Below are 25,158 nucleotides of genomic sequence, written 5' to 3' on the forward strand. Positions count from 1 at the left end.
ATAATTGCTGCAATCAGTTTTTAAGATAGGATCTGTGGAAGGCATCTTTTGGAAGTTTCCCATCCATGACAGATGCTTTTTGTTAATGTGTTTTCAGGATCTGGCAGCAACAGGATTGTTCACTTTGGGATTTGTGTGTGGTGGGCTACTTTGTTCATGGATCTCCCCCTGCTGGTATAGAGAAGGAGGGAGTGCAATCTTCATGGCACAGTCCATCATCGACTTTAAGGTCAGAAGGGACCACGATGATCATCTAGTCTGACCTCCTGCACATTGCAGGCCACAGAACCTCACCCACCCATTTATTCTTCATTGCAGAAGTCCGTTTGCTGAGACCCTTGGAAGGTTTAGAGCAGAGGAACAGTCATGTTTTGTGGCACTGCTACCTGCAATCTCACTGGATTTCTGTGTTCAAATCAAATTGGGGCTGAATGCTGGTCAGAGCTTAATTTCCCCTGTGTCCCCTCCCAAGGCTGCTATCCCTTCTCCTCAGAGGGATAATTTGCAGAGACTTCTGGGAGATGCTTCTTACTAAGTTGTCCTGCCGTGTCCTGTGCAGAATGGGGCTATCTGGCCTAATGTACTGTGTATTTTCTCCTTGCCTTTGTGGAGAAAATTTCTAGTGGACTCCATTGATGGATTAGCATGGGCATATCAAGCAGTGAATTTCAGAGGCAGAAGAGCTGACATCTTTTGGTGTTGTGCAGGGCTTCCTTCATACTCCCCAAGACAGTAAAATCAAATGTCTTTCTATCCTTTTATTTTCTACACCCATGATTTGTCATCAGTAAAACTGTCCTTTTTAAACTTAGTCCAAGAAGAGCATTTTTTTTTATTCCTGGCTCAAATCTCCTTCTTGCGGGGGGCCTGGAATATATTTTATCAACTCTCTACCTGCCTCTCCATTCAAGTAATGATAGAAATTCTAACAAACATTTTCTTCCAAGTGTTCATCAAGCATAGAAGTAAAGTGCATGTTGATGTGTTTTTTTTTTTTTTTAAATCACTTCCCATCTCAGTTGCTCCCCTTTACGTCTCTTGTATTTACCCCAACATCTCTATTTTGGAAGACTATAGTTCTATTTTGAGAACTAGTGAAGATTTACATTTCTAATGTTAATTTTGTTTTAATGAACCTTTATGTATAAAATGGCAAAAAAGTCACAAGTTCATCTCCCCCCCTCCTTCAAGTCACCCTTGTAAAAAAACAGGTTAATATGGATACAGTGAGTCTGTATTTCATGCCTAAATCTTTTTAAAGTTATGGTATAGTTAGGCTTGGCAGAATTTAATTTTTAATAATTTTTATGAATATCAGTGTTTAAGCATTTTTTTAATTTTTTTATTTACATTTTCAAAGTTGCAGGAAATTTATGGGTGAAAGGGGGAATCAGACAATAATTATTTAATGACAGTAGCCATTGAGGTTCAAAAAACCTTTATAAGTATTAAAACACACATTGTATATTTTGACATGATAATGATAAAGTAAATATCCTTAAATCAAATTCTAATAAAAGTTCTCAAGCAGTGTTTTCCTCACTTTTCCTATCTGTAAACTTCTGTTACTATAGAGGGAAATATTTTTTTGTTGGTTTGTGTGTGTGCAGTGATATTAGATGTTTACTGAAATTTTATTTACTAATTCTTCCAAGCCTAAAATGGCTGGGAGCTGATTTATGCCATGTTATATTAGATAGACAAAGTAGGACCAATTTCTGTTGGTGAGAGGAAACAAACTTTTGAGCTACACAGAGCTCTTTTCAGATCTGGGAAATGTACTCAGAATGATCTTGCATTTAGCTGTGACGAACAGATAGTTTAGCATAAGTAGTTAGCACATATTATAGGGGATCGTTCGAGATGATGTGGCCCCTTAATACCCCTGTAGTCATAGGACAAAAAACAGGGTTAGTGGGTTACAGATTGTTGTAATAAGCCGTAAATCCAGATTCTTTATTAAGACTCATGATTTTTAGTGTCTAGCAGAATTGTGAATTTAAGCTCCCAGGCTCGTCTTCTGAAAGTGCTGTGCAGGTTTTCTTTGAGGATGAGGATTAATAGGTCAGATATAGAGTGATCACTTTGTAAAAAGTGTTCACCCACAGGTGATACAGTGTTTTTAATCTTTTCCTGTGCGAGTTCATTCGAAAGCATAGTGATTGTTAGGTTTCACCCACAAAGTTGTTGTCGGGGCATTTAATGCACTAGATGAGGTGCGCTACATGCTGTGAGAGACATGTAGGACACAGGGATCTTGAAAAGTATGCCATGTGGGATATTGATCATTGTAGTAGTGGAGATACGTCTGCAGGTTTTGCATCTGTTGTTCTGGCAGGGTCTGGTGCTGCTTTGAGTTGGTGTGTCCTGGTCTGTGGAGAGCTTGCTTCTGATGATGAGGTTGTAGGGTTGTTTTGAAGGCCAGAAGTGGGGGTTCAGGAAAGATTTCTTTCAAGATAGGGTCCCCATCGAATATAGGTTGTAATTGTTTGATACCCTGTATGGGTTCCAGTGTGGGGTAGTAGGTGACAACTAGGGGTGTGCGGTCGGAAGGGGTTTTATGTCTGTATATCTCATGTTCTTTTGGGGTATTTGGGTGCTGACTTAGCAATTATTACTACTTATTATCATTAGTTTACCTCCCTCCTCATTGCCTGCCCAAAACCCCCACAACAGGTAGAAAAGTGTTTGGCAAAGGGTTTAAGTGATATTAATCAGTTGTTTAAAGAATCCTAATATATAGGCTGCTAAGCAAGGATAAAATGGAAAAAAAAGCAGTGAATGTTAATTAAAAATTACTAAGTACAGTATGTCTGCATTGCAGCTAGGAAGCTGCTTTCCAGAGCCAGTAGACAGATGTGCTAGCTGTACTTGAGCTAGCACACTAAAAATAGCAGTATGGCTGTGGTGGCATTGCCAATGGCTTAAGCTAGCCACCGAAGTACAAACTTGCCTGACCTCCTGGGTACACCTACTTGGGTGTCTAACCTGAGCCACTGTGGCCACAGACATTGCTATTTTTAGTGTGCATCTATTACTGTGCCAAAAAATAAAAAATTCTGCGCACAGTATTTTAAAATTCTGCGTATTTTGTCAAAATAACACCATATAATCACATCGGTTTCAATTATTTTGGTAATTAATTTATTTCAAAATACCTGTCAACAAGTATGTCCGTGACAATATGGACAATGAAAAAGATTCAGGAAATGGTTTTTGACAAATAGATTCCTTACTAGGTATATTAATACAGAACTCTGAGTAATTCATTTAAACTACAATACAGAACCGTATTTCCCGCATCACTCAGAAACAGTGTAAAGGCTTGGGGGAGTCGGGGGTAATGAAGGAGCTGAGGGAGAGGGATGTAATTGCTGGGAAGGAGCCAGGGTGTGAACTTGAGGGTTGTTGGGTGTGGGTGGGAGAAGTATGGAACAGGTTTTTTTGGGGAGTGGGGAGGGATTGTTAGGGAGCCTCTCCCATGCAGATCCTGTCTGACTCCTAGCCTCTCCTATTCAGTTAGGCTCATCTGCCCCCTCATCCCCATGTGGCTCTGCACCCCCCACTCAGCCATCCCTCCTCCCCTCATCCCAATGTGTCCCTGCATCCTCACTCAGACATCCCATGTGTCCCTATGCACCCACTCAGCCACTCCCTGCACCCCATGTGGCTCTGCACCCCCATTCAGCCAACCCCCTCCCCTGCCCATCCCCTGTCTCCATTTGGCCCTGCACCCCCACTCCCATTCAGCCCCTGCCTCTGTCTGTCCTTCCCCAATAGCCCTTTTGAACCCCAGTCTGTGACACCCCCCCCCGCAGCAGCCCCATGTGCCCCACACTGTCTATCCCCCATACCCCCAGCTTCCTGACCTGGCCCCACTGGCAGGGTGTTGCCTTCTTTTTCCTATCAGCAGCTGGGGCTGGCTCGGGAATGTCTGCTCTGTTCTAGTCCCACCGCAGCCCCTAGTGGGCAAAAGACATAACCGCAGCACCTTTCCAGCAGAAGTTATTTTCTGGGGGAGGGGAGTGTGGAAATCTGCTCAGCACATGAATTCTGCACTTGCGCAATAGTGTAGAATTCCCCCAGGAGTAATCCGTCTATCCTATGCTGGAAAGCATGGTCTCACTTACTTTGCAGACATACCCTCAAAGTCTTTCTTTGTATCATACTCTTGACTATCAAAATGAGTTTGGGTTAGGCTTCTGTACTAGAAAGTTCATTTGTATCACAGTATTAAGGAATCCTAAAAAAACATGTCTTTCAGTTACTATAAGTTAATATCTATAAGGCCTAATAGTGAGTGAGTTGTTAAATACATAATTTTTTCCGTGGCCATTTGACTATTCTGATCAAAATGTAAAATAACAATTTTCAGTATATTGTTTCTCAGTGAAATTCCATAACTTGTTTCTGTAGGTGACGGAACACATTTCTGTCTGTGAATTCAGTAGTTAAATTTCGTTTTGCTTGGAAATGCATCTTGACCGTTTAAACCCAGACTCGTTTGTGTATTGAAGTTGTAAATGTTTTTCATTTGCAGTTTGAGTTACCGAGCCCTTAACTGGCCAAACCAGTTTCCTTTCAGAAAAAGCTCTACCATAGGTCATGTTTTTCTTCTGTCTCGTTATTGTTTTTAAAAAAGCATCAGCATTCTTATTCCAATTCCACTTTTAAACCAAATCGATTTCCTAGAGTTTGGCTGTTCCTGTGCATAGGTAGCTGCATGGAGCCACAAATGATTGCTGAGAACCAATGATGCTGAGTCACTGAGAGAATGGCTTACTGATCAGAGTTATTACCTTCTGCTTGAATCTCATCTCCCCCAGTGAGTCTGAATATTGACTTGTTCTCACTCTGAAAATCTTTAAACCTACTTTTACTCAAAATGACACAACATTTTAAATCCTTAGTTATACATTTTTTCTTTCCTTGCAGTGATTTTGAATAAAGACTTAGGAAGCCCTATTTAAAAGGCTCATTGGATTTGATGCTCATTTATTGCACCAACCAGATTATTAGCGCCTAGATCGTATTCTTCATTACTTGTTCCCAGCATAATTAAATAATTATTTGCAAAAATTGAAAAAGTTAACTAGAAATATATAGTTAACAAATTGTCTGTTTTTGCCGTATACTGTTTTGGCCTAAAATCAGCAAATACTGGAAAAGAAGCATTCAGAATGTGAATGAGAATGGCTAGTGGTCCTGATGACTGTCAACACATTTATTTTAAAATGATGGGGTTTATTATTAGTTGGACAAAAGAAGCTGCTGCCAGTCTTGGTAAAGTTGAGCAAGACTAATGGTGACTGCAGATCTTAAAATAAAAATAAATAAAATAATAGCTTTTTAATGATTAAAGTAGGGCTCCAAACCCAAACTGAAATCGAGGGGGGTTTCCCATCATGCTGGGCGCTGCACAGATACCTGGCAAGATAGTCTTTATCTGCAAAGAATTTAGTCTAAATAATTGGTTCAATCTCTTCCACATCTGGACCCCCACAATCTAGGAAAGGCAGGGTATTTGCAACCCACTGGCATCTGTTTGTGACCCTCCAGATTGAGAACCTACACCATATATTTCATCCTTGGAGAGAACCTTTCAGAGCAAGCCAGTGATGATCAATGAAGTGTTCTGCAAGGACAGAGACATGTACAGTAAGGAAAATCCTTGCTTCATCTCTGAGCTTGATCACATGACTTTAAAATTTGCCTAATTAAATCCAATGAATTCTATTTTGGAAGGACTGCTGACTTACACAGTGAGTGTAAATACCAATACAGTGATTGCAGACACCTTTCTTCAAGAGCCAGTTGTTATAAAGCTTCAAATATCTTTTTTTCCTATAGCGTGTTCTATCAATCAGACCTCATGTATGGCTCCTTCCAACTCATGCTGGACAAATGTAAAACATTGAGTGGAATAAGACATACTCATGGTTTTGTCCCATTCTGTGGAAAACTAGTGGTTCTCCTGATTTTTAAACATCTGTTCACAAATATCTGCAGCCATGTCATGAATTCATCAACTGACTACTTGATTGGAGAGGAAAATTGCATTGACTTAAATGACAGCAAGAGATCCCAATCTAACACTGATATTTGAGAGAAAAGTCAATGTTTCCTGAATTATAATGTGGCTTGGCAGTTTTTGTTATTTACAGTGTCACTAAATATGATGCCATTAATGAATTGGTTTCATGGGTTTACATCATTGGAAGTTTTTGTTTGAAGAATTCAGTGGCTTTCTTCAGAAAGACTGCTTGCTCTACAAATGGCTTAGTGCCTCCTTCCTTTTAGTGGCCATGTGCGTGCCACGTAATTCTTCATCAGCTGCTTCAGAAAAGTTGTTTTGATATCAAGGCAGCTGATAAGTATTCTGAGGCATGTTTTGATGAAGTTTACCGAGAGGAAAGGCAGGCTGCAAGCAGGGGATCCACAAAAGAGAAATCAAGGGTGTGTGCCTGGCCAGCGGCAACCCACATAAATGCCCAGCACCAGAGGGCACGAGAGCTGGCCCAGCGGATACCACTGAGGGAGAAATCTCCAGCAACGGTGCACGCGACGTGCACGCACCTAATGTGGAATGGACATGAGCAACACCTCTCGAACAACAGTTAGGAAAGGTTAGTAACCTTTTTTTCTGCTGTTACTGCCAAGCTGTTAACTACAGTTTTGCTGCTGTGATATTGCAGGTCCCATGAGAAATGTACCCTCTACAGTCTGGGACCCTTAATCTGTACCATCCAATTAACAACCATGTGTACCAGTAAATTTACTTTATTTTATTTTTCTCAGTTGGGCAGATGCCCCAATGGTGATTCCTCCATTCTGAAATAGTATGGGAGATTGGATGGGTTTCCAGTATCTCCTGGCTACAGACACACTGGGTAGCTACTGTTGAGAGGATAATGAGTCTAAACTCTTAGGCTTGGTCTACACGACAGAGTTAGGTCGATGTAAGGCAACTTATGTCAACCTAGCTCCATCAGTGTCTAAACTACAATGTTGCTCCCACTGATGTAAGTTGCCCGCTATACCAATCTAATAACTTCACTTCCGCAAGAGGTGTAGTGCTTAGGTTGATGTAGTTAGGGTGATGTGGTGTCTGTGTAGACACTGTGTTACTTACTTTGCCTGTTTGGAGTCTGGCCACCCTGCTCAGGCTGTCAGCCCCGGGGCAGGAAGCGGAGGGGGTCCAGTTGTCAGTACCCCACACTTAAGTTGGAGGAAGTACTCCTGGTAAGGACACAAACCACCAACTGAGGTGCCGTAATGTGGACGTGAACCACCGCAGTAATTACTGCAGTGGCTGTACGTCGACTTTACTTAGGTCAACTTAATTTTGTAGTGTAGATGAGGCCTTAGTTAAATGAAAAAATTAAATATAAAGTACTTAATTCTCCTACATCTTTGTTTTTAATAATTATAAGGCTTTCCTCCTTATTGGTCTTTTAACACATGGAACATTTAGTTTTTCCTTCTTGGACTGATAAGGATCTAGTTTGTTGGAGGATGTGTGGAGACTTTTAGCTGAACTCAGATTTCTTCATGAAATTCTTTCCAGGTGGTGAGAAAATCTTCAAAGCAAAAGGTGCCTTTTTTTCTTGTTCTCCTAGGATTTAGACAGCAAAATGTTAAAAGTGAATGCTTCCTCAAGGATCGTAATATTTAGTTGATAAGAATCTTCATATTTTTCATTAAGAATAAAAAAAAATTAGATGTGACACAAAGAAAACTAAATGGTCTATTAGACTTTTATGCTAAACCTCCTACAATTTGTGCAAATGGCACATTGATTTTTATATAACCGCAATGTATTCTATAGCAAGACAAGTTTGCTGGCGTAGAAGCATTTGTAGATCTAACATTAAACTGTAAATCAGCGTTTCACTCTTTAGGGTTCCATTTACCACAAAAATCTGTTTCTAAATTAGATTGGGATGCTTCCAACTCTGCACCGAAAAGTAAGTGTGTGTGTGTGTGTGTGAGAGAGACACATACACATACACACACATATATATATATATATATATACACACACACACACACACAGAGGCAATCCTTTTTTTTTTTTTTTTTTTGACAAATGGGTAAATCATGGTTCAGGTATCCTTATGCTATACCATCACCTTAAACATGGGCTGAAATTACCCTATACAGAAATAATTCTAAACTAACAAATTATCTACATACAGTATATGTGGTGTTGCATATATATTTGTATGTATGTATGTGTAAGTATATCTAATACAGTTAAAGTACCTCTTAGTGTGCACTCACTCATTCAGTAACCATAAATGTACTAAACATTTAGCTTTGTGATTGTAAGTTTTTTAGTGGAGTGACTGTCTTTTACTATGTGTATGTACTAGGGCTACCAAGCAATTAAAAAAATTAATCGCGCTATTAATTGCACAATTAAACAATAATAGAATATTATTATTTAAATATTTTTGGATGTTTTCTGTGTTTTCAAATATACTGATTTCAATTACAACACAGAATAAAAAGTGTACCATTGCTCACTTTATACTTATTTTTGATGACAAGTATTTGCACTGTAAAAAAAAAAAAAAAAAAAAAAAAAAAAAGAAATAGTATTTTTCAGTTCACCTAATACGAGTACTGTAGTGCAATCTCTTTATCATGAAAGTTGAACTTACAAATGTAGAATTAGGTAAAAAAAAACCTGCATTCAAAAATAAAACAATCTAAAATTTTAGAGCCTGCAAGTCCACTCAGTCCTACTTCTTATTCAGCCAATCGCTAAGACAAACAAGCTTGTTAACATTGGCAGGAGATAATGCTGCCCGCTTTCTAGTCACAGTGTGACCTGAAAGTGAGAACAGGTGTTCGCATGGCATTGTTGTAGCCGGTGTCACAAGGTATTTATGTGCTGGATGCTCTAAAGATTCATATGTCCCTTCATGCTTCAACCACCATTCCAGAGGACATGCATCCATGCTGATGACGGGTTCTGCTCGATAACAATCCAGAGCAGACCGGCGCATGTTCATTTTCATTATCTGAGTCAGATCCCACCAGCAGACGGTTGATTTTCTTTTTTGGTGGTTTGGGTTCTGTAGTTTCGGCATCGGAGTGTTGCTCTTGTAAGACTTCTGAAAGCATGCTCCACACGTCGTCCCACTCAGATTTTGGAAGGCACTTCAGATTCTTACATCTTGGGTTGAGTGCTGTAGATCTCTTTAGAAATCTCACATTTGTACCTTCTTTGCATTTTGTGAAATATCCAGTGAAAATGTTCTTAAAACGAACGTGTGCTGGGTCATCATCCGAGACTGCTATAACATGAAATATAAGGGAGAATGCGGGAAAAACAGAGCAGGGGACATACACTTCTCCCCCAAGGAGTTCAGTGCAAATTTAATTAACACAGTAATGTTTTTAATAAGTGTCATCAGAATGGAAGCATGTCCTCTGGAATGGTGGCCGAAGCATGAAGGGTCATACGATGTTTAGCATATCTGGCACGTAAATACCTTGTAATGCCGGCTACAAAAGTGCCATGCAAATGCCTGTTCTCACTTTCTCTTGACATTGTAAATAACAGGAGGGCAGTTTTATCTCCTGTAAACAAACTTGTTTGTCTTAACAATTGGCTGAACAAGAAATAGGACTGAGTGGACTTGTAGGCTCTGAAATTTTACAGTGTTTTGGTTTTGAGTAGAGTTGTGTAACAAAAAAAAATCTACATTTGTAAATTGCACTTTCACGACAAAGAGATTGTACTATGGTACTTGTATGCGGTGAATTGAAAAATACTATTTTATAAATTTTTACAGTGCAAATATTTGTAATAAAAATAATATACACTTTGATTTGAATTACAATGCAGAATACAATATATATGAAAACATAGAAAAACATCCAAAATATTTAATAAATTTCAATTGGTATTCTATTGTTTAACAGTACAATTAAAACTGCGATTAATGGTGATTAATTTATTTGAGTTAATCGTGTGAGTTAACTGTGATTAATCCACAGCCCTAGTATGTACACTGCCTTGCACAACAGAACCTTAATATCTGTTGGGACCTCTAAGTGCCACTGTAATTATAGAGGGAGATGTTCGTGCTGCCTATAGTTAGGGTTGCTTGTTGCTTCCCAGTATAAGGCCCTGTTTTAGTTGCTTATAACCTTGCCAAACTTTAATCAGTTTAATCAAACTTTAACCATGCTAGATGTGAGCCTCAGGCAGATTTTTTTTATTTCCAGAATGTTTCAGCTAAAATAGTTTGTGTGCGTGTGTGTGTGTGTGTGAATCTGCAACTGTTTCATTGAGACAGTAGAGTTTGTGCATGCTTTGAAGTGGGGACTCAAAATTTTCTGGGCTGTTGGGGGTGGAGTAAGAGCAGGAGGTCTCCATGGTGCCGATTTAAAAAAAAAAAAAAAAAATCATCCACCCAAATTTGGCCAAGTTACTGGCATCCATTAAAAAATTTCTGTGCTCACATTCTCATTGAGCCTTATTAGTTTGGCAGCTAAATTCTCCAAAGATAGTCTTTACTGAGCATACTGCATTCCCACACAGTTCGTATATACCAACTGGGCACATGGGTCATTCCCGCAGAGCAATTGGAATTGTGCTTTGACATATAAAGTGTTAATAAAAATGCTAAGTACTCTGAAAAAATCAGGTCCTAGGTGTCTCAAGTTGGGCACCCAAAATTAGTAGACACTTTGGTCTTAATCACTCTGTACTTCAGATGCCCATCTGTAAAATTGGGATAGTAGCACCTAATTTTACAGTGGTGCTATGAAGGTGAATTCATTGTTTGTGCAGCACTCAGTCTGGTGAGAGCTCCATGGAAATGAGGGTTGAGTGATGTGTATTTAAATAAGGCCTGAGGACACACAGAAAGAGAAGGAAGAAACAGTAAATCAACTAATTGTTCACTGAATGAGGCACAGGTTTGGGGAGGGGGAAGTATTTGGTTGTGTAGTTAAAGACAATATCATAATGTGTATGCCCAAGAAGGGTGAATTAAGGTTGCACAGGCAACCTTAATTCTGGCATTTCCTAACTTTTGATTGCTGCATTTTGAAAACTTAAGGTTCTTTTTAACACAGACATGCTATAATTAACTACAGGTACCTTAAAAACACAGTCTCTGCCCAGGAGAGCTTGTAATCTAACCAATCCCTGCAACAAACCTGGTCACCAACACTGTCTGCATATCTATTCAAGGGACACCATCATAGGACCTAACCACATCAGCTACACCAGCAGGGGTTCGTTCACCTGCACATCTACCAATGTGATACATGCCATGATGTGCCAGCAGTGCCCCTCTGCCATGTACATTGGCCAAACAGGGCATTCTCTATGCAAAAGAATAAATGGACACAAATCAGACATCTAGAATTATAACATTCAAAAACCAGTCGGAGAACACTTCAATCTCCCTGGACACTCAATAACAGACTTAAAAGTGGCAATTCTTCAACAAAAAAACTTCAAAAACAGACTCCAGCGAGAAACTGCAGAACTGGAATTAATTTGCAAACTTGACACCATCAAATCAGGCCTGAATAAAGACTGGGAGTGGATGGGTCACCACAAAAACAAATTTCCCTCTGCTGATACTCACACCTTCTTGTCAACTGTTTGAAATGGTCCACCTTGATTGCATTGACCTCATTAGCATTACAAAAGCGATTTCCCCTCCCTCAACTGTTGAGAATACGCCACTTCCACCTTAATTGAATTGGCTCGTTAGTACTGACCCCCACTTGGTAAGGCAACTCCCATCTTTTCATGTGCTGTGTATTTATACCTGCCTACTGAATTTTCCACTCCATGCATGTGATGAAGTGCGTTTTAGCCCACAAAAGCTTATGCCCAAATAAATTTGTTAGTCTCTAAGGTGCCACAAGGACTCCTTGTTGTTTCTACTGATACAGACTAACAGGGCTACCACTCTGAAACCTGTAATCTAAGTGTCAGATAAGATGCAGTGAGGTATGTGTAATGAACAGTTCAAAGGAAACACAAGGTTGTGTACACATCTTGATTCCATTTTTGGGTGCATATATGTGAATGTTTGTGAACTTTAGGACATATACAGCTAAATATGCTTACTGTGAATTTGACTAATTTTGGGTAGTTTTTAAGGAATAAGTTGAACAATGTAACATTGGTAACAGGCCTACAACTCTGCGCTTGGAACTTAATTGGCACCCTGTGCAACATCATTGTCTTCATTTAGGGTTGTGCAGGTGTTGCTGATAACATAATTTAGGGCTGTGGGGGTTGCACAGCTTTATATGAGCACTTAATTTAAAAAGACTGATCCTGGCAATTTACAATCCCATAACTCCTAACTACTTTCTCTACTAACATTGTGTTCCCCTGCCATTTTCTATTTTATTATATCTGCAGGATAACGTTAAATGGTTTTATAAAGAACATATTATGGCAGTCAAGTTTTGTGTGACTTTGTTCAGTTAAAAATTAATTGAAGGAAAGCAATAGATGTAAATTCAAATTTTATAACATCTTAGCGATAATAAACTTTGCACTTACATAAGGTCTCAGTGTGTCTTACAAAGGTGGGCATTGACATTTGTAAAAATGGAGAATCTGTGATACAGATTAAATGAGGGTTACAGAGGAAGCTGGTGGTATTCAATTTCTACTTGAAAAACTAATCCAAATTAATTTAATAAATGCACTGTCATAAATTGAAAACTAGCTGAATGGCCATAAGTACAGGGTCCTTACAAACTTTATATTTTGTTGTCAGAGGTGTTTAGTGTGGTATTCCAGGCGTCCATGTTAGGCCTGTTTTTATGAAACATTTTTAATCTGTTTTATCTGGATTGATCTTGAGTCAACTAGATTTAATTCAAGTATTTTTCTGTGCCAGACTGAAAAAACTGAGCAACTCTCCGTCTGGGTCTGGAGAAACAGAGATGTAGAGAAAGTGTCATCAAAAATACAGATGGTTTTGCAACCCACCCACTCTTATGTATTAATAATATTTGCACATGTATATTATCATGGTGCCAAGTGGCTTCAACCAGGTTAGTGGCCCATTGTGCTATGTACTGTACAAACATATAGTACGACAGTCCCTTCCCCGAAGAGCTTAGAGTCTAAAGACATTGCAGGTGGAGGAAACAAAGACATGGTGATGAGGAAGGGGGTGGACAGAGGGAATAGGGTACAAAAATAATAGAACGTTTTAGCAAAAACTAGCTTTGACCATGAATTGTGTAAAATTGGTAGCAGTAATGACTACTCACTGCTTTGCTAGCTGTCGTCAGATGGCACTTTTGAAATGAGTTTTACTGGGGTACTTGAAGATGGATGTGGGGTTGGCTTCCCCTGTTTAATGGGAGAATGCATGGAGGCACTTATGGGTGAAATAGACAAGCTGGTGATTGAGGCTGGCACTGATGTTGGAGTGGAGGCTGGGTAGCTGTTGAAAAGTTAAAATGCAGTATTTTGAAATAAGATAAGAGAATGGATAAATGTGGATCAGACTTTCTTTTGTTGGCTGATTGTTGAGAGGAGGGTGATGCACCTGAACCCTTCAGTACCACTCTTGAGAGAAACTTTGGGGCAAATGGACAGACTCTCAATGCTGTCTTCTGCGGCTTCCCAGAGAGGAAGAAATGAGCCAATCCAATGCCACCCTGTCATTTCCTGCCAGGAAATATCGACAAGACTTCCATGTTCAGTTGAGTCTCAGGTTTCTGGAAGACCTGAAAGTCTGCATGGATATTTGATCTGTGTATGTCACCAGGAGATTGTCTAGCAACAAGACCAGAGCAAATTAAAAGGTATTAAGGAAGTTTTGAGGACTCTGGGTACACAGTTGCTGTGTTGTGCTGTAACGTGTTCCATAAATTTCCCAAAAAAGGAAGACTACAGAATGTCAACAACAAGTGAAATGGCTTAACAATTTCTCATGTGTCTGATGTTGGTACCATGTTTTCTTGAAGGAAAGAACAATAGTCTCCACCATTAAGAGCAGTGAATCAATGTAAACTTCAACAATTTTTATGAAAAGGAGGGGCATGTGTCCAAATTTCAGGTTGCAGATTGAAGCTACCCAAACACCTACAGAAATAGTGAATAACTTGTGTGGAAATGTAAATAGAGAAGAGACTACAGTTCTCCCCAGCCTGAAAATGTTCAGCTGATATAAAAATAGATTTGGAATAATCTGGTCTGCAAAATAGACGGAAAATTTTGTGACGGTTAGAAACATTCTATTCTGAGTAAAGAGAACTCAGTTTATCAGGCTATCCATAGCCCAAGACAGTTCTGCTGGCAAGACTCCGTGATTGCTATGTTAGAGGAAGAGAACCACTTCATCACAGCCTTGGCATAAGACTTTGAAAACTCTTCTTGCCACAATCAGTTTGACTCAGAATGTAACTTCTGTTTCCAGTGCTATAGCCGCCTTCCTAATCATTTCACCTACAGCAGAATGGCAGGTCACCTGTATTATAAGTCAAGATGCCAGTGAGGACAGCACAGTAAAAGGAAAGGGGTCTTTAGGATGTCAAAGAACATAAGATAAACACAGTATCCCGCCATGATTTTGATGTGAGGATCTGGCTGCACAACAGTCTGCCTCCTGTTCAGTTCCAAAGCTTCCGTTGAAATGAGCTGTAGTTCATGAAAGCTTATGCTCAAATAAATTTGTTAGTCTCTAAGGTGCCACAAGTCCTCCTTTTCTTTTTGCGGATACAGACTAACATGACTGCTACTCTGAAAACTTCCACTGGTTCTTTTAGATCTGAGGACAGACTATCAAACTAGGTTCTCTGCCCTGATGGGAGCAGAGGTCAGCTCTAGTCTCAGACTAAAGAAGGCCACATTCTAAAAATGATCTCTCAATTCAAAAACAAAGTTAACAGACATGGAGGAATGGCTTTGTGGTTAAGGCACTGGTCTGGGACTTATGTTATTTTGGTTCAGTTTCTGGATCTGTCACAGACTTCCTCTGTAATCTTCATGAATCAGCCTCTCTGTTCCTTTTAGTTTTCCATCTGTAAAATGGATATAGACTTTCCTACCTTAGGAATGTGGTGTGAAGATTAATTCTTTAAAATTGTGAGATGCTTCAGTGTATGATGATTGTGTAGGATAACCGCTGTCTTTTCTCTGCAGGTCAACTTTGTAGTGTGCCAACTCTTTGCCTTGCTTGCGGCTATTTGGTTTCGAACGTACCTTCATTCAAGCAAAACTAGCTCATTTGTAAGACATGTTGTTGCCACGCTTTTAGGCCTTTATCTTGCACTTTTTTGTTTTGGATGGTAAGTAACATTTTATCTTCTTTTTCAACTGTTTCATGTGTTTTGTTACATACATTTTGGTATTTAGTGCTACTGAAGTTTATTACAGTTAAATTTACTACTTTCTGTGTTCTCTTTTGGTTGCTGTACACAAATGTACAGAAAGAAACAAAGTAATATAGGCTCCACCCAGTGTAACTGAGATGGAAAGTACTCCAAATGCCCCATTATTTAATTCTCTGAAAGTCTTTTCAAAGGATTGTGTCTTGCAGCTGTTTTTGGGAGGAGAGGTGGGAAGAGCTAAAATAAAAACTAATTTTGTGACTTGTACAACTTGTGACAAATTTGTGTAACATACTGCTCTGAGTAGGTGTTGCAGAAAGTATATATTTTTTTATAGCTTCAATGGATAATATCTGTGTCTATTTTTTCTGTTTTTATTGATTTAAATTTTCACAATTGCAGGAAATTATTTAATGACAGACTTTGAGACTAAAAAATTAAAGCTCTATAACTGTTAAAGTGCAAACTGTCACTATTACAGGTCAAAGTATACAAAATAAGTATCCTGAAATCAAACTCTGATAAATTCTCAAGCTGTATTTTTCTTTCTTTGCTTGTCTATAAATTTTGATTATCATTTATGGACATAATTTGTGTGTGTGTGTGTGTGTACAATGAAATCAACATTAACCAACACTTCTCAATAAAACTAGTATGTCCAAGCCGAGCTATAAGGCAATACTAAATTAATCACATGCCTAGATACCACTTCTTAATCTCAAATTAGCTTGCTCAATTAGCTTGCATTGTTTTTTGTTGAATACTGAATACAGATTTGAATACCAGGGAGAGGGGAGGTGAACAGAATTGTTGATTGTTTCTCTGGCACCAGGGAGGGTCTGGAAGGAAGGTAGACTCCGGCAGGTGTCATTTTAAGATTCAGTTGTGACTGCTCTTAGAATATCCCAATATATGATATTCTATATAGGTTCTTCTGCCATATACTCTTCACCATTGTATATACTCAAGCTGTAACTGGCCAGAACAGCAGTAGGGGCAATACAAGAAATGCATTTACTTTTATGTAGGTAAATTACACTACAGACTGAATAATGTAGTTTTTTCAGTGCAGTGTGGCTCAGTACTTATCAGGCTAGTTCAGGATGAAATAAGAGGGAGTTGTCTTAGTTGGTGTGTGGCACAACAACGAGTCCAACTTTCTCTTGAGGCACCGGTATATATTGGCCAAGGCATTTTCTTAATTGACTAAAATATTCTGGCAATGTTTTAAAAACAGTAAGAAGATAGGTTGAGCTAATGCCACTCCCCCTTCCCTTTCATAGTTCTTGGATTCTGAACTACAATTGTGGCCCCTATATTCAGTTTAGCCACACAGATGCCCGAACGTCTGCTTGCTGCAGACATTGCTTATAGATTCAGGAAATCAGAAAGTTAGGCTTATTCTTAATTAATGTTATCTTTCAGTTTTATGTGTATAAGTTTGCAGTTTATTATTTATACACATGCACATAATCATGGAAGTCTGGAAGGGACCTCGAGAGGTGATCTAGTCCAGTCCCCTTCACTTAAAGCAGGGCTAAGTATTATCTAGACCATCCCTGAAAGGCATTTGTCTAACCTGTTCTTAAAAATCTCCAATGATGGAGATTCCACAACTGCCCTTGTTACTCGTAGGGTTCTTTCAACCCAAAGCTCTTGGTAGCTTTATTCTGTGCCAGGTGGTGTCAGGAAATAAATCAATGGAGACATGGCTGTCTGACCGATAGATGACTGGCACAAACAGGACAATACAAGAATGCTCTCACTTAAAGCTATACTTAACTTAGTGTCAGGCACTTACACATGTCCACAACAGATTAGTAAAACACCCCCAACCCTCAATAATTACTGAAGTTGGGTGTGGCTCTCCAGTGGCACAGCGGCAGCCTTCTGATGGCCAATCTTGTGTCTGCCGGTGAGACCCTCAAGATGTGTCCAGAAGAAGAGTCCCTGAAGAATCCAGCTACCCCAAACTTTCTTCCCTTATTTATTCATTAGTATTACAATAACACATCACTCAAATAAAACTTGTTAAGCAAGCAATTTCAAAGGTTAAGCAAGAGAATTCCCTCTGATTACTAATTAGCCAGATGTGTTTTTGCAGAGTTTGCGTGCCTTGAGGGCTTGACAGACACATCCCTGAGGGCACATATAGATAAGCTTCTTGCTTTTTCTTAAACGCATACCTCAGCAGTTTCAACAGAGATGTTATCAGGAAGGACTCTGGGTCAAGCTGTCCTTTGTGGTAGTTCAAAACCCCTCCCCTCCTGACTCGGTCATGCTAAGGCTGCAGCATAGGCTCACTTACGGCCTGCTGGCTTGGTTAACGTTGGCAATAAGCAGTAGTGGTCTGTGCACTTTACCGGTCTGCCAAGATCTCCTATGCAATCTGTTCCAGTGCTTAACCACTCTGACAGTTAGGAGGGCTTTCCTAATGTACAATCTAAACTGTCCTTGCTGAATTGAAGCCCATTGCTTCTTGTCCTATCCTCAGAGGTTAACGAAAACAATTTTTCTCCCTCCTCCTTGTAATAACCTTTTATGTACTTGAAAATTATTATCATGTCCCCTCTCAGTCTTCCCTTTTCCAGACTAAACAAACCCAGTTTTTTCAGTCTTCCCTCATAGGTCATATTTTCTACACCATTAATAATTTTTGTTGCTCTTCTCTGGACTTTCTCCAATTTATCCACAAATGAAATGTGGCACCCAGAATAATTCTCCAATTGAGGCCTAATCAGTGAAGAGTAGAGCAGAAGAATTACTTCTTGTGTCTTGCTTACAATACTCCTGCTAATACATCCCAGAATGATGATTGCTTTTTTTGCAACAGTGTTATAATGTTGACTCATATTTAGCTTTTGATCCACTATGTCTCCCAGATCCCTTTCCTCAGTACTCCTTCCAAGGCAGTCATTTTCTGTTTTGTATGTGTGCAACTGATTGTTCCTTCCTAAATGGAGTACTCTTCCAGCTTGGCTGTGAACCACTGATAACTACTGTCTGGGAAAAGTTTTCCAACCAGGTATGCACCCACCTTATAGTAGCTCCATCTAGGTTGTATTTCCCTAGATTGTTTATGAGAACTGTTTTTCCTCTAAGACTTGCTTCCCATGGAATCTTACCTAACAATTCCGTGAGTTTATCTGCCTTCTGCCAATCTGCCTTCTTGAAATCCATTATTTTTATTGGGCTGTTTTCCCTCCTACCATTCCTTAGAATTGTGAACTCTACTATTTCATGATCACTTTCACCTAAACTGCCTTCCGTTTTCAAATTCTCAACCAGTTCCTCCCTATTTGCCAAAATAAAATCTAAAACAGCCACTCCTCTAGTAGCTTTCTCCACCTTCTGAAATTTAAAAAAAGTCTTCAATACAGTCCAAGAACTTGTTGGATAATCTGTGTCCTGCTCTGTTGTTTTCCCAACAGATGTTTGGGTAGTTGAAGTCCTCCACCAAGTCCTGTGCTTTGGAAGATTTTGTTAGTTGTTCAAAAAAAAGCCTTCTCCACCTCTTCTTCCTGATTTAGGTGGACTGTAGTAGACCCCTACCATGACATCACCCTTGGTTTTTTTTTTGTTTTTTTTTACCCCTTTTATCCTTACCCAGAGACTTTCAAGAAGTCTGTCTCCTTTTTCAATCTCAACCAAACTCCAAGTGTATACATTTTTAATATATAAGGCAACACTGTCTCCCTTTTTACACTGCCTGTAATTCCTTAGCAAGCTGTACCCTTCTCTACCAATACTCCAGTAATGTGGAATATGCTGTACACTTAGGGTTGCCAACCCTCCAGGATTGTCCCAGAGTCTCCAGGAAGATTATGTTTTGAAATCTCCAGGAATTTGTCCAACCAAAGTTGGCAACCCTACACTTACTCTCCTTTTATCAAATACGGCAAACATATAGTGCAGTGATATGGTGTTTTTATAACAAAAAGATAATTCACACCTCTCCTTCGAGGAAAAGTAACAAGATTATTTCAAAATAAATGAAAATATATTGTTCCTTCTAAATTTGGATTTCTAAAATTTACTGTTAGACAGAAAACTACACAATAAGTACAGAACTGAAGATTTGTGGAAACCCTTCATTGGCAATTTCATCCAGACTGATGAATTAGGGTGTCATTGGTTTTGACTTGACTTTACTGAATGTGGTCCTAAGTAATTATCTCTTGATTTAGAAAATAAAAGTTTTATAAAGGAAGCCAAAAAAAAAAAGCCTAATAAAATAGAAAAAAACAATATCTCCTCCGTAATTCAGAGATTTTTAAATAATTTGCAATCTGAAATGCTGGATATGAGGTTTGTCTTATGCATATCCTGATAGTTTCCAATAGTTAAATATGAATAAAATAACTTCATCTTTTTCCAAGGCAATATGTAAGCATATTAGATTACAAATTTCTGCTGCCTCGCATCTCAGTCAAAAACATTAGTCCTCTCTTAGTTTAGGAGAAAAAAGCAACTTTTTCTTCTGTCTTTGATCTTTTCTGTCAATCCACATGGTTTGGTATCATTCCTGCCTGCAAATGGAGACAGTACAGAAAATCTCTTTGCTTATGTCATCACCTATATACAGATTAGAGAGAACCTTACATATTATCTTCTACAGTGTTTTTACAGTAAAATTCAAAGACTCTCAAAAAACCAAATTACATTTTAAAATGAATACAATTCCAATACACTCAAATTTCACTTTAATAAAATCTACCAACCTCCTCTCCAGCTACTCAGTTGTCTGATTAGATGGCAGTGTATAGTAAATCCAGCTCCAGACGGAGTAACTCTTCTTTTTTCTGTCCTGAATCCCCAATTTCACTCTGAGACTCCAAATGCAGGGAATAGTTTGGAATCTACCATCCTCCGCGAATGTACTTAACTAATAATATAACCTGCTTGCCTCAAGTGAACTCCACAGAGTATTAAATCACCTTTATCACACTGGCATGGTGATTTGGGGCACAAAGAAAGGTCATAGTGTCCTCTTTGAAAGTAAATATTGAAGCACCCTTAGAATGTACCTAGCACATAATGGGTTAATTTAAAATATTTAGGTTTTTTGTTTTCTATTCATTTGAATGCTCTTGTAATTGAATTGCATATGACTCAAAGATCAATCACTTTGCTAGTATTACGTTTCTGTTCTTGTATAAAAGAATTAATACTTTTAGAGACTGAGTGTTAACTTGCTAATATGGATTGCAATTCCACCACAAAGCATGCTTTTTACAGTAAAGTATTTGTGGGGTTTCTTGAAGATGCATAATCTTGTTCCTGATCTTTAGCTTTTGAATTAAAAAAAAATATATAGTTACGGAATTCATTGTAACTAATAAGGACTTGAAATAGAAAATAGTATTGATAATTTTAGCTTTCTTAAAAATAAATGCTTTTCCTTCTTAGTATTAATTGCCATAAAATGAGATGGATAAGTGGATAAAACATCTTTACAATACTCTTAAAATATTCAGTGTAGCATTTATTTCTTTAAAAAAAGTTGAAACAGTGTTACATCAAAGCCAATATGAATATTAGCCTTCTTATATCTTTAATAGGCTAGCTTCTGCTGATGCAAGGATCTTTTTGTAATCATGAAGATCCATGTGAATTGGACCTGCTTTTATATCAAAAAGACCAGGCAGTTTTTGAAAGAAATGAATGACCAAGGTTTATAGGAAAACCTGCCTTATAAATGTCTGTGATAACTGAGCTGAAGGTGACTAGCAACAGCAGCTGATTTTTAGGCTGTATTTGTATGGGAAAGAAAATTTCCAAATAAATTAGTGGTATTTTAACCATTTGATCTCTTTTGATTAAGACGGTCCCAAAATGAGAGTTTGCCTAGTGAAGATCAAACACATTTTCCTCATAGATAACCTGTTGCCCCCACTTCAGGGAGCCACCTGATGTACTGGGGTCCCACTGAGCCCACCCATTCTACCAGCCTGGGTTCCCTCACCCTGCCTTGCTGTTCCAGGCCCTCAAGCCTCCTCTAATACACACACAGAGATAGGACCACACTCAGCTGCAAAAGGACACAGACACTGAAATCAGCACCGCATGGGAAAGCTTTGGCTAGAGAGTTGCCCAGCACCCAAGTGCACACCGTGTCTGGAGTGTAAGCCCCAAATTGTGTCATCTTGTGCTGCACAGAAATCTGTACAGCATAAGCTCATGAAAATCACCCCCTCCCTCAATGTGGAGGAAGATATGCACAGCTTTTTGCCCCTCCCCCCCCCCCCAGTTATGAATTGCACAAACTGGTTTATAAAAAACAAAAACAAGTTTTATTAACTACAAAGAACAGATTTTAAGTGATTATAAGGGATAGCAAACAGATCAAAGTAGATTACTGAGCAAATAAAGCAAACACGTAAACTAAACTTAATGTACTACTGGCTACAAGTAGTAATTTCTCACCCTAAATGTCATTTTAAGCAGGTTGCAGAGAATCTTGAAGACAAACTTTTCTTGCTTGCAGCTTAGAATTCCACATATTCCTTTCATGGGCCAGACACCTTATAGCCTTGGTCCAGTTCTTCTCTTCCTGAGATCAGTCTTAGGTGTTTCCAGCAGTCATCTTGGGTGGGGATTCAGTAAAGAACCCACCCTGGTTACCTCACTTCACTGCCTTAAAAAGAATTTATATATGGTGGGAATCCTTTTCTCTGAGTGTCATTCTCCCTCCCCTCCCCCAGTGAAAAAATACTAGTAGTCCAAGATGGAATCCAGTACCAGGTGACATGATCACACGACTCTGCAGTCTCACAGCAACATCCCAGGAAACTTCTCAGGAAGGTGAGGGATTAGCATGTTTAAAGTCCTATTGTTCTCCCTAATGGCCCATCCAGACTGATTGCTTTCTGTCTGGTGGGCGTTCCCCAGAACACTTTTATAATTGATACATAGTTAATATTCCTAACTTCAGATACAGAAATGATACATGCATACAAATAAGATAATCACATTCAGTAAATCATAACATTTCCAATATCTCACATGACCCATCTTGCATAAACTACATCTTAGTTATGCCATATTCATATCATAAACATATTTCTTTGAAGAATATGGGGTGTAGTGTCACAAATACTATTAAGAGGGAAATTTGTTACCAATATCCTACTTTCCTGTTGGAAAAATGACTTTCTACCACCATGTTATGTAAAAACAATGAAGAAAATGTACAGATCGTCAAAACTGTTTTAATCACTGAATCTTCACCAACTGATGGTGATTTGGTTGCCAGTTTGAAATAATTTGATGGGAGTGGCCCGGTCCTCACCACTTCCCGCAGCTCCTATTGGCCAGGAATGGCGAACCGCGGCCACTGGGAGCTGCGAGCGGCCATACCTGCGGACACTCGGGTAAACAAAGCATCTAGCGTCCCACCAGGGGCTTACCCTGAACAAGCCGTGAACCCCCTGTCCTGATGGGCTGCGTGCCGAAGGTTGTCGACCCCTGGTCTAGGAAAACATCATTGTTCTTGCCATGCTGCACCTCTTCTTTGGATAAGTAGAACATTAGTCTCCACGACTGTTGGTGTGGAACTTCAGTTGTCATATTTGCCCTTTATGTGACAAGTGAACTGCAAAATGTGAACTTTACTTTCATCCTCTACTGTTTGTGTATGATGTGCGAAGACTAATTCTCACAACTCAAGCTGCCAGCATGCTCTTCTTCCTCAGATAAGGGACAGCTCCACTCGGGTTATAGGCTTGTGTGAGACGACTGCTCAGATAATTTAAAGATGTCAAGGGCCTCTGTAAAAGAGAGTGGATAAGGGACCTGATATTTTGAATGCAAAAAACATTGAAACAGATACTTCTATAAGAAAATACTAAAGGGCAAAAGTTGGTGGGTTTTTTGCTTTTCAGTTACCTACCTTAAAGTAAATTTAAAGGTGATCTTGTTAAGCATGTAACAACAACTGATGGATTAAAAAATCTAACTATCTTTTCATTTCAAGTAAGGAAAACATATGTATGTGCTAGACTGTTGGTAGTGGAAAATGATTGCCTGGAGTGACTATTATAATTTTTTCTAGGTATGCCTTACATTTTGTTGTACAAAGTGGAATTTCCTACTATATCATGATCATAATAGGAGTGGAAAATATGCACAAGTAAGTATTAGGTTTCTTTATTTAAATTTAAAGTTATTTAAATGAAGACTATATAAACAGTTATTTAGAAAGTTGCTGTATAGCTGTTTATAAGAACAAATAAGGTTTATATCTGCGTACATTTCTCTTACTGACACGCTTTATTCTTGTAACTGTGCCTAGTATGTCATGTTGCTATTGGCATTAGAATATCAAAACATTTCAGTATTTGAATTACGCTAAAGATGACTTGTTTATATGGAAAAACACCACCTTTTTTATCTGTTTGAAATGCCAAGCACTTATCTCACTGTCTGCAGGAAGAAATGCTAAGGCAGCATTGTAATTCTCAATGTACAGCTATTAATACGTTTCTCATTGCTTCATCATAAATTGTCTTAGATTGCAAATACCTGATTAATCCATATTAATACAATTTTGTAGCTCTCAATACTAATGGAAGGAAAAGATCCTGGGATGAGAAGAGGGTTTGTGTGATGAAAGTGAATATTAATTCATTTAAAATGCCATCATTTTTTGTTTGCTCTGTTTTAAAAAAGGAAAAGAAACATGAAAAGGTATTCACATTAGGACACAATTTTAGTCTGATAATAATAGAATCATAAAAATGTAGGATTGGAAGGGACCTTGAAAGGTCATGTAGTCCAAACCCTTGCACTGAGGCAGTACTAAGTATTATCTATATCATCTCTGACCGATATTTATCTACGCTGTTCTTAACATGCTCCAGTGACAGAGATTCCACAACCTCCTTAAGTGATTTATTTCAGTGCTTAGCTACTCTTACAGTTAGGAAGTTTTGCCAGTGTCTAACCTGAATCTCCTTTGCTGCAATTTAAAGCTAAAATAGAGACCTAACTATGTAATAGCATTTACATGGTTTTTTTGGTTTTTTTTTTTTCCTTTAAAGGAAACAAACAAAAAAGGATATTTTAAAAATGAATTATATGTATACATTAGATAAAGGCCCCAACTGAGTTTAGGGCTCCATTGTACTAGGCCCATACAAATGCATACCAAGAGACTTAATTCCCTGAAGAGGTTACTTAAAAAAACAACACAGGCAAAGCAAGGGAGGGGAAACAAAAAGGAGATGTAATTTTGGTTTTGTACTGCTGATGTGTCTCAGTTGCCCCAGATTATCTCTGAGGGAGTGGGAGAGTCTAAGTGTTCAATTCCCTAGGGAGGGGGTGTGTGTGTGTGTGTGTCTCTCTCTCTCTCACAGGCAGACACAGACAGACACACACACACACGCACACCTGCATGTGCACTTTATATTCCTGTGTTGGAGTCAATGGAATCCACCTAGTTCGATTTAGCAGCAAAAACTCTCTGCAAGATTTTAGAATCTGGCATCCTGTTAACCTATTACACCTTCTTATTCCTGACCCTCACACAGGAAGGGGGTTCCTCTGTCAGAGCTCCAAGGTTCCTCAAAGTTCAACTCTCTGGTTTCTTGCCCCAACTCATTGTCAAAAGGATGGAATGGAGATCCCTGGAGAGCCAATCAATAACGTGTCCAAAACAGTTGCCATGTCATGCAGCACAAGAATCTCCCTTCCACTGTGGGCTGCATACATGTACCCTGTACCATTTACTGCCACTGCCGTAGTGGGAGGGAGAAACCCATATTTGATTTAGCGGTCTTGATCTCGATCTCCTGCATGACAGGTGCAGGTGTTTAC

General features: G+C 38.9%; 1 protein-coding gene across 5 annotated transcripts in view; it reads left to right on the top strand.

The window, feature by feature from the left end:
- The window catches only part of MBOAT2 (membrane bound O-acyltransferase domain containing 2), a 214,264-nt gene that overhangs the window by 15,520 nt on the left and 173,586 nt on the right, over positions 1 to 25,158 (top strand). For 2 of the 5 annotated variants that reach the window (XM_007053183.3, XM_037894108.2), the window contains exons 2-3: positions 15,155 to 15,300; positions 23,396 to 23,473. The exons of 1 other annotated variant lie outside the window; for it this stretch is intronic. In XM_007053183.3, the coding sequence (XP_007053245.2) occupies positions 15,155 to 15,300; positions 23,396 to 23,473 (224 nt within the window). Of the gene's footprint in view, positions 1 to 11,854; positions 13,816 to 15,154; positions 15,301 to 23,395; positions 23,474 to 25,158 lie in introns of those variants that run through there. 2 more of the 5 variants (XM_043542276.1, XM_037894110.2) reach the window with 2 other exon arrangements.

Source organism: Chelonia mydas, chromosome 3, assembly GCF_015237465.2.
Source record: "Chelonia mydas isolate rCheMyd1 chromosome 3, rCheMyd1.pri.v2, whole genome shotgun sequence".
Taxonomy (NCBI): domain Eukaryota; kingdom Metazoa; phylum Chordata; order Testudines; family Cheloniidae; genus Chelonia; species Chelonia mydas.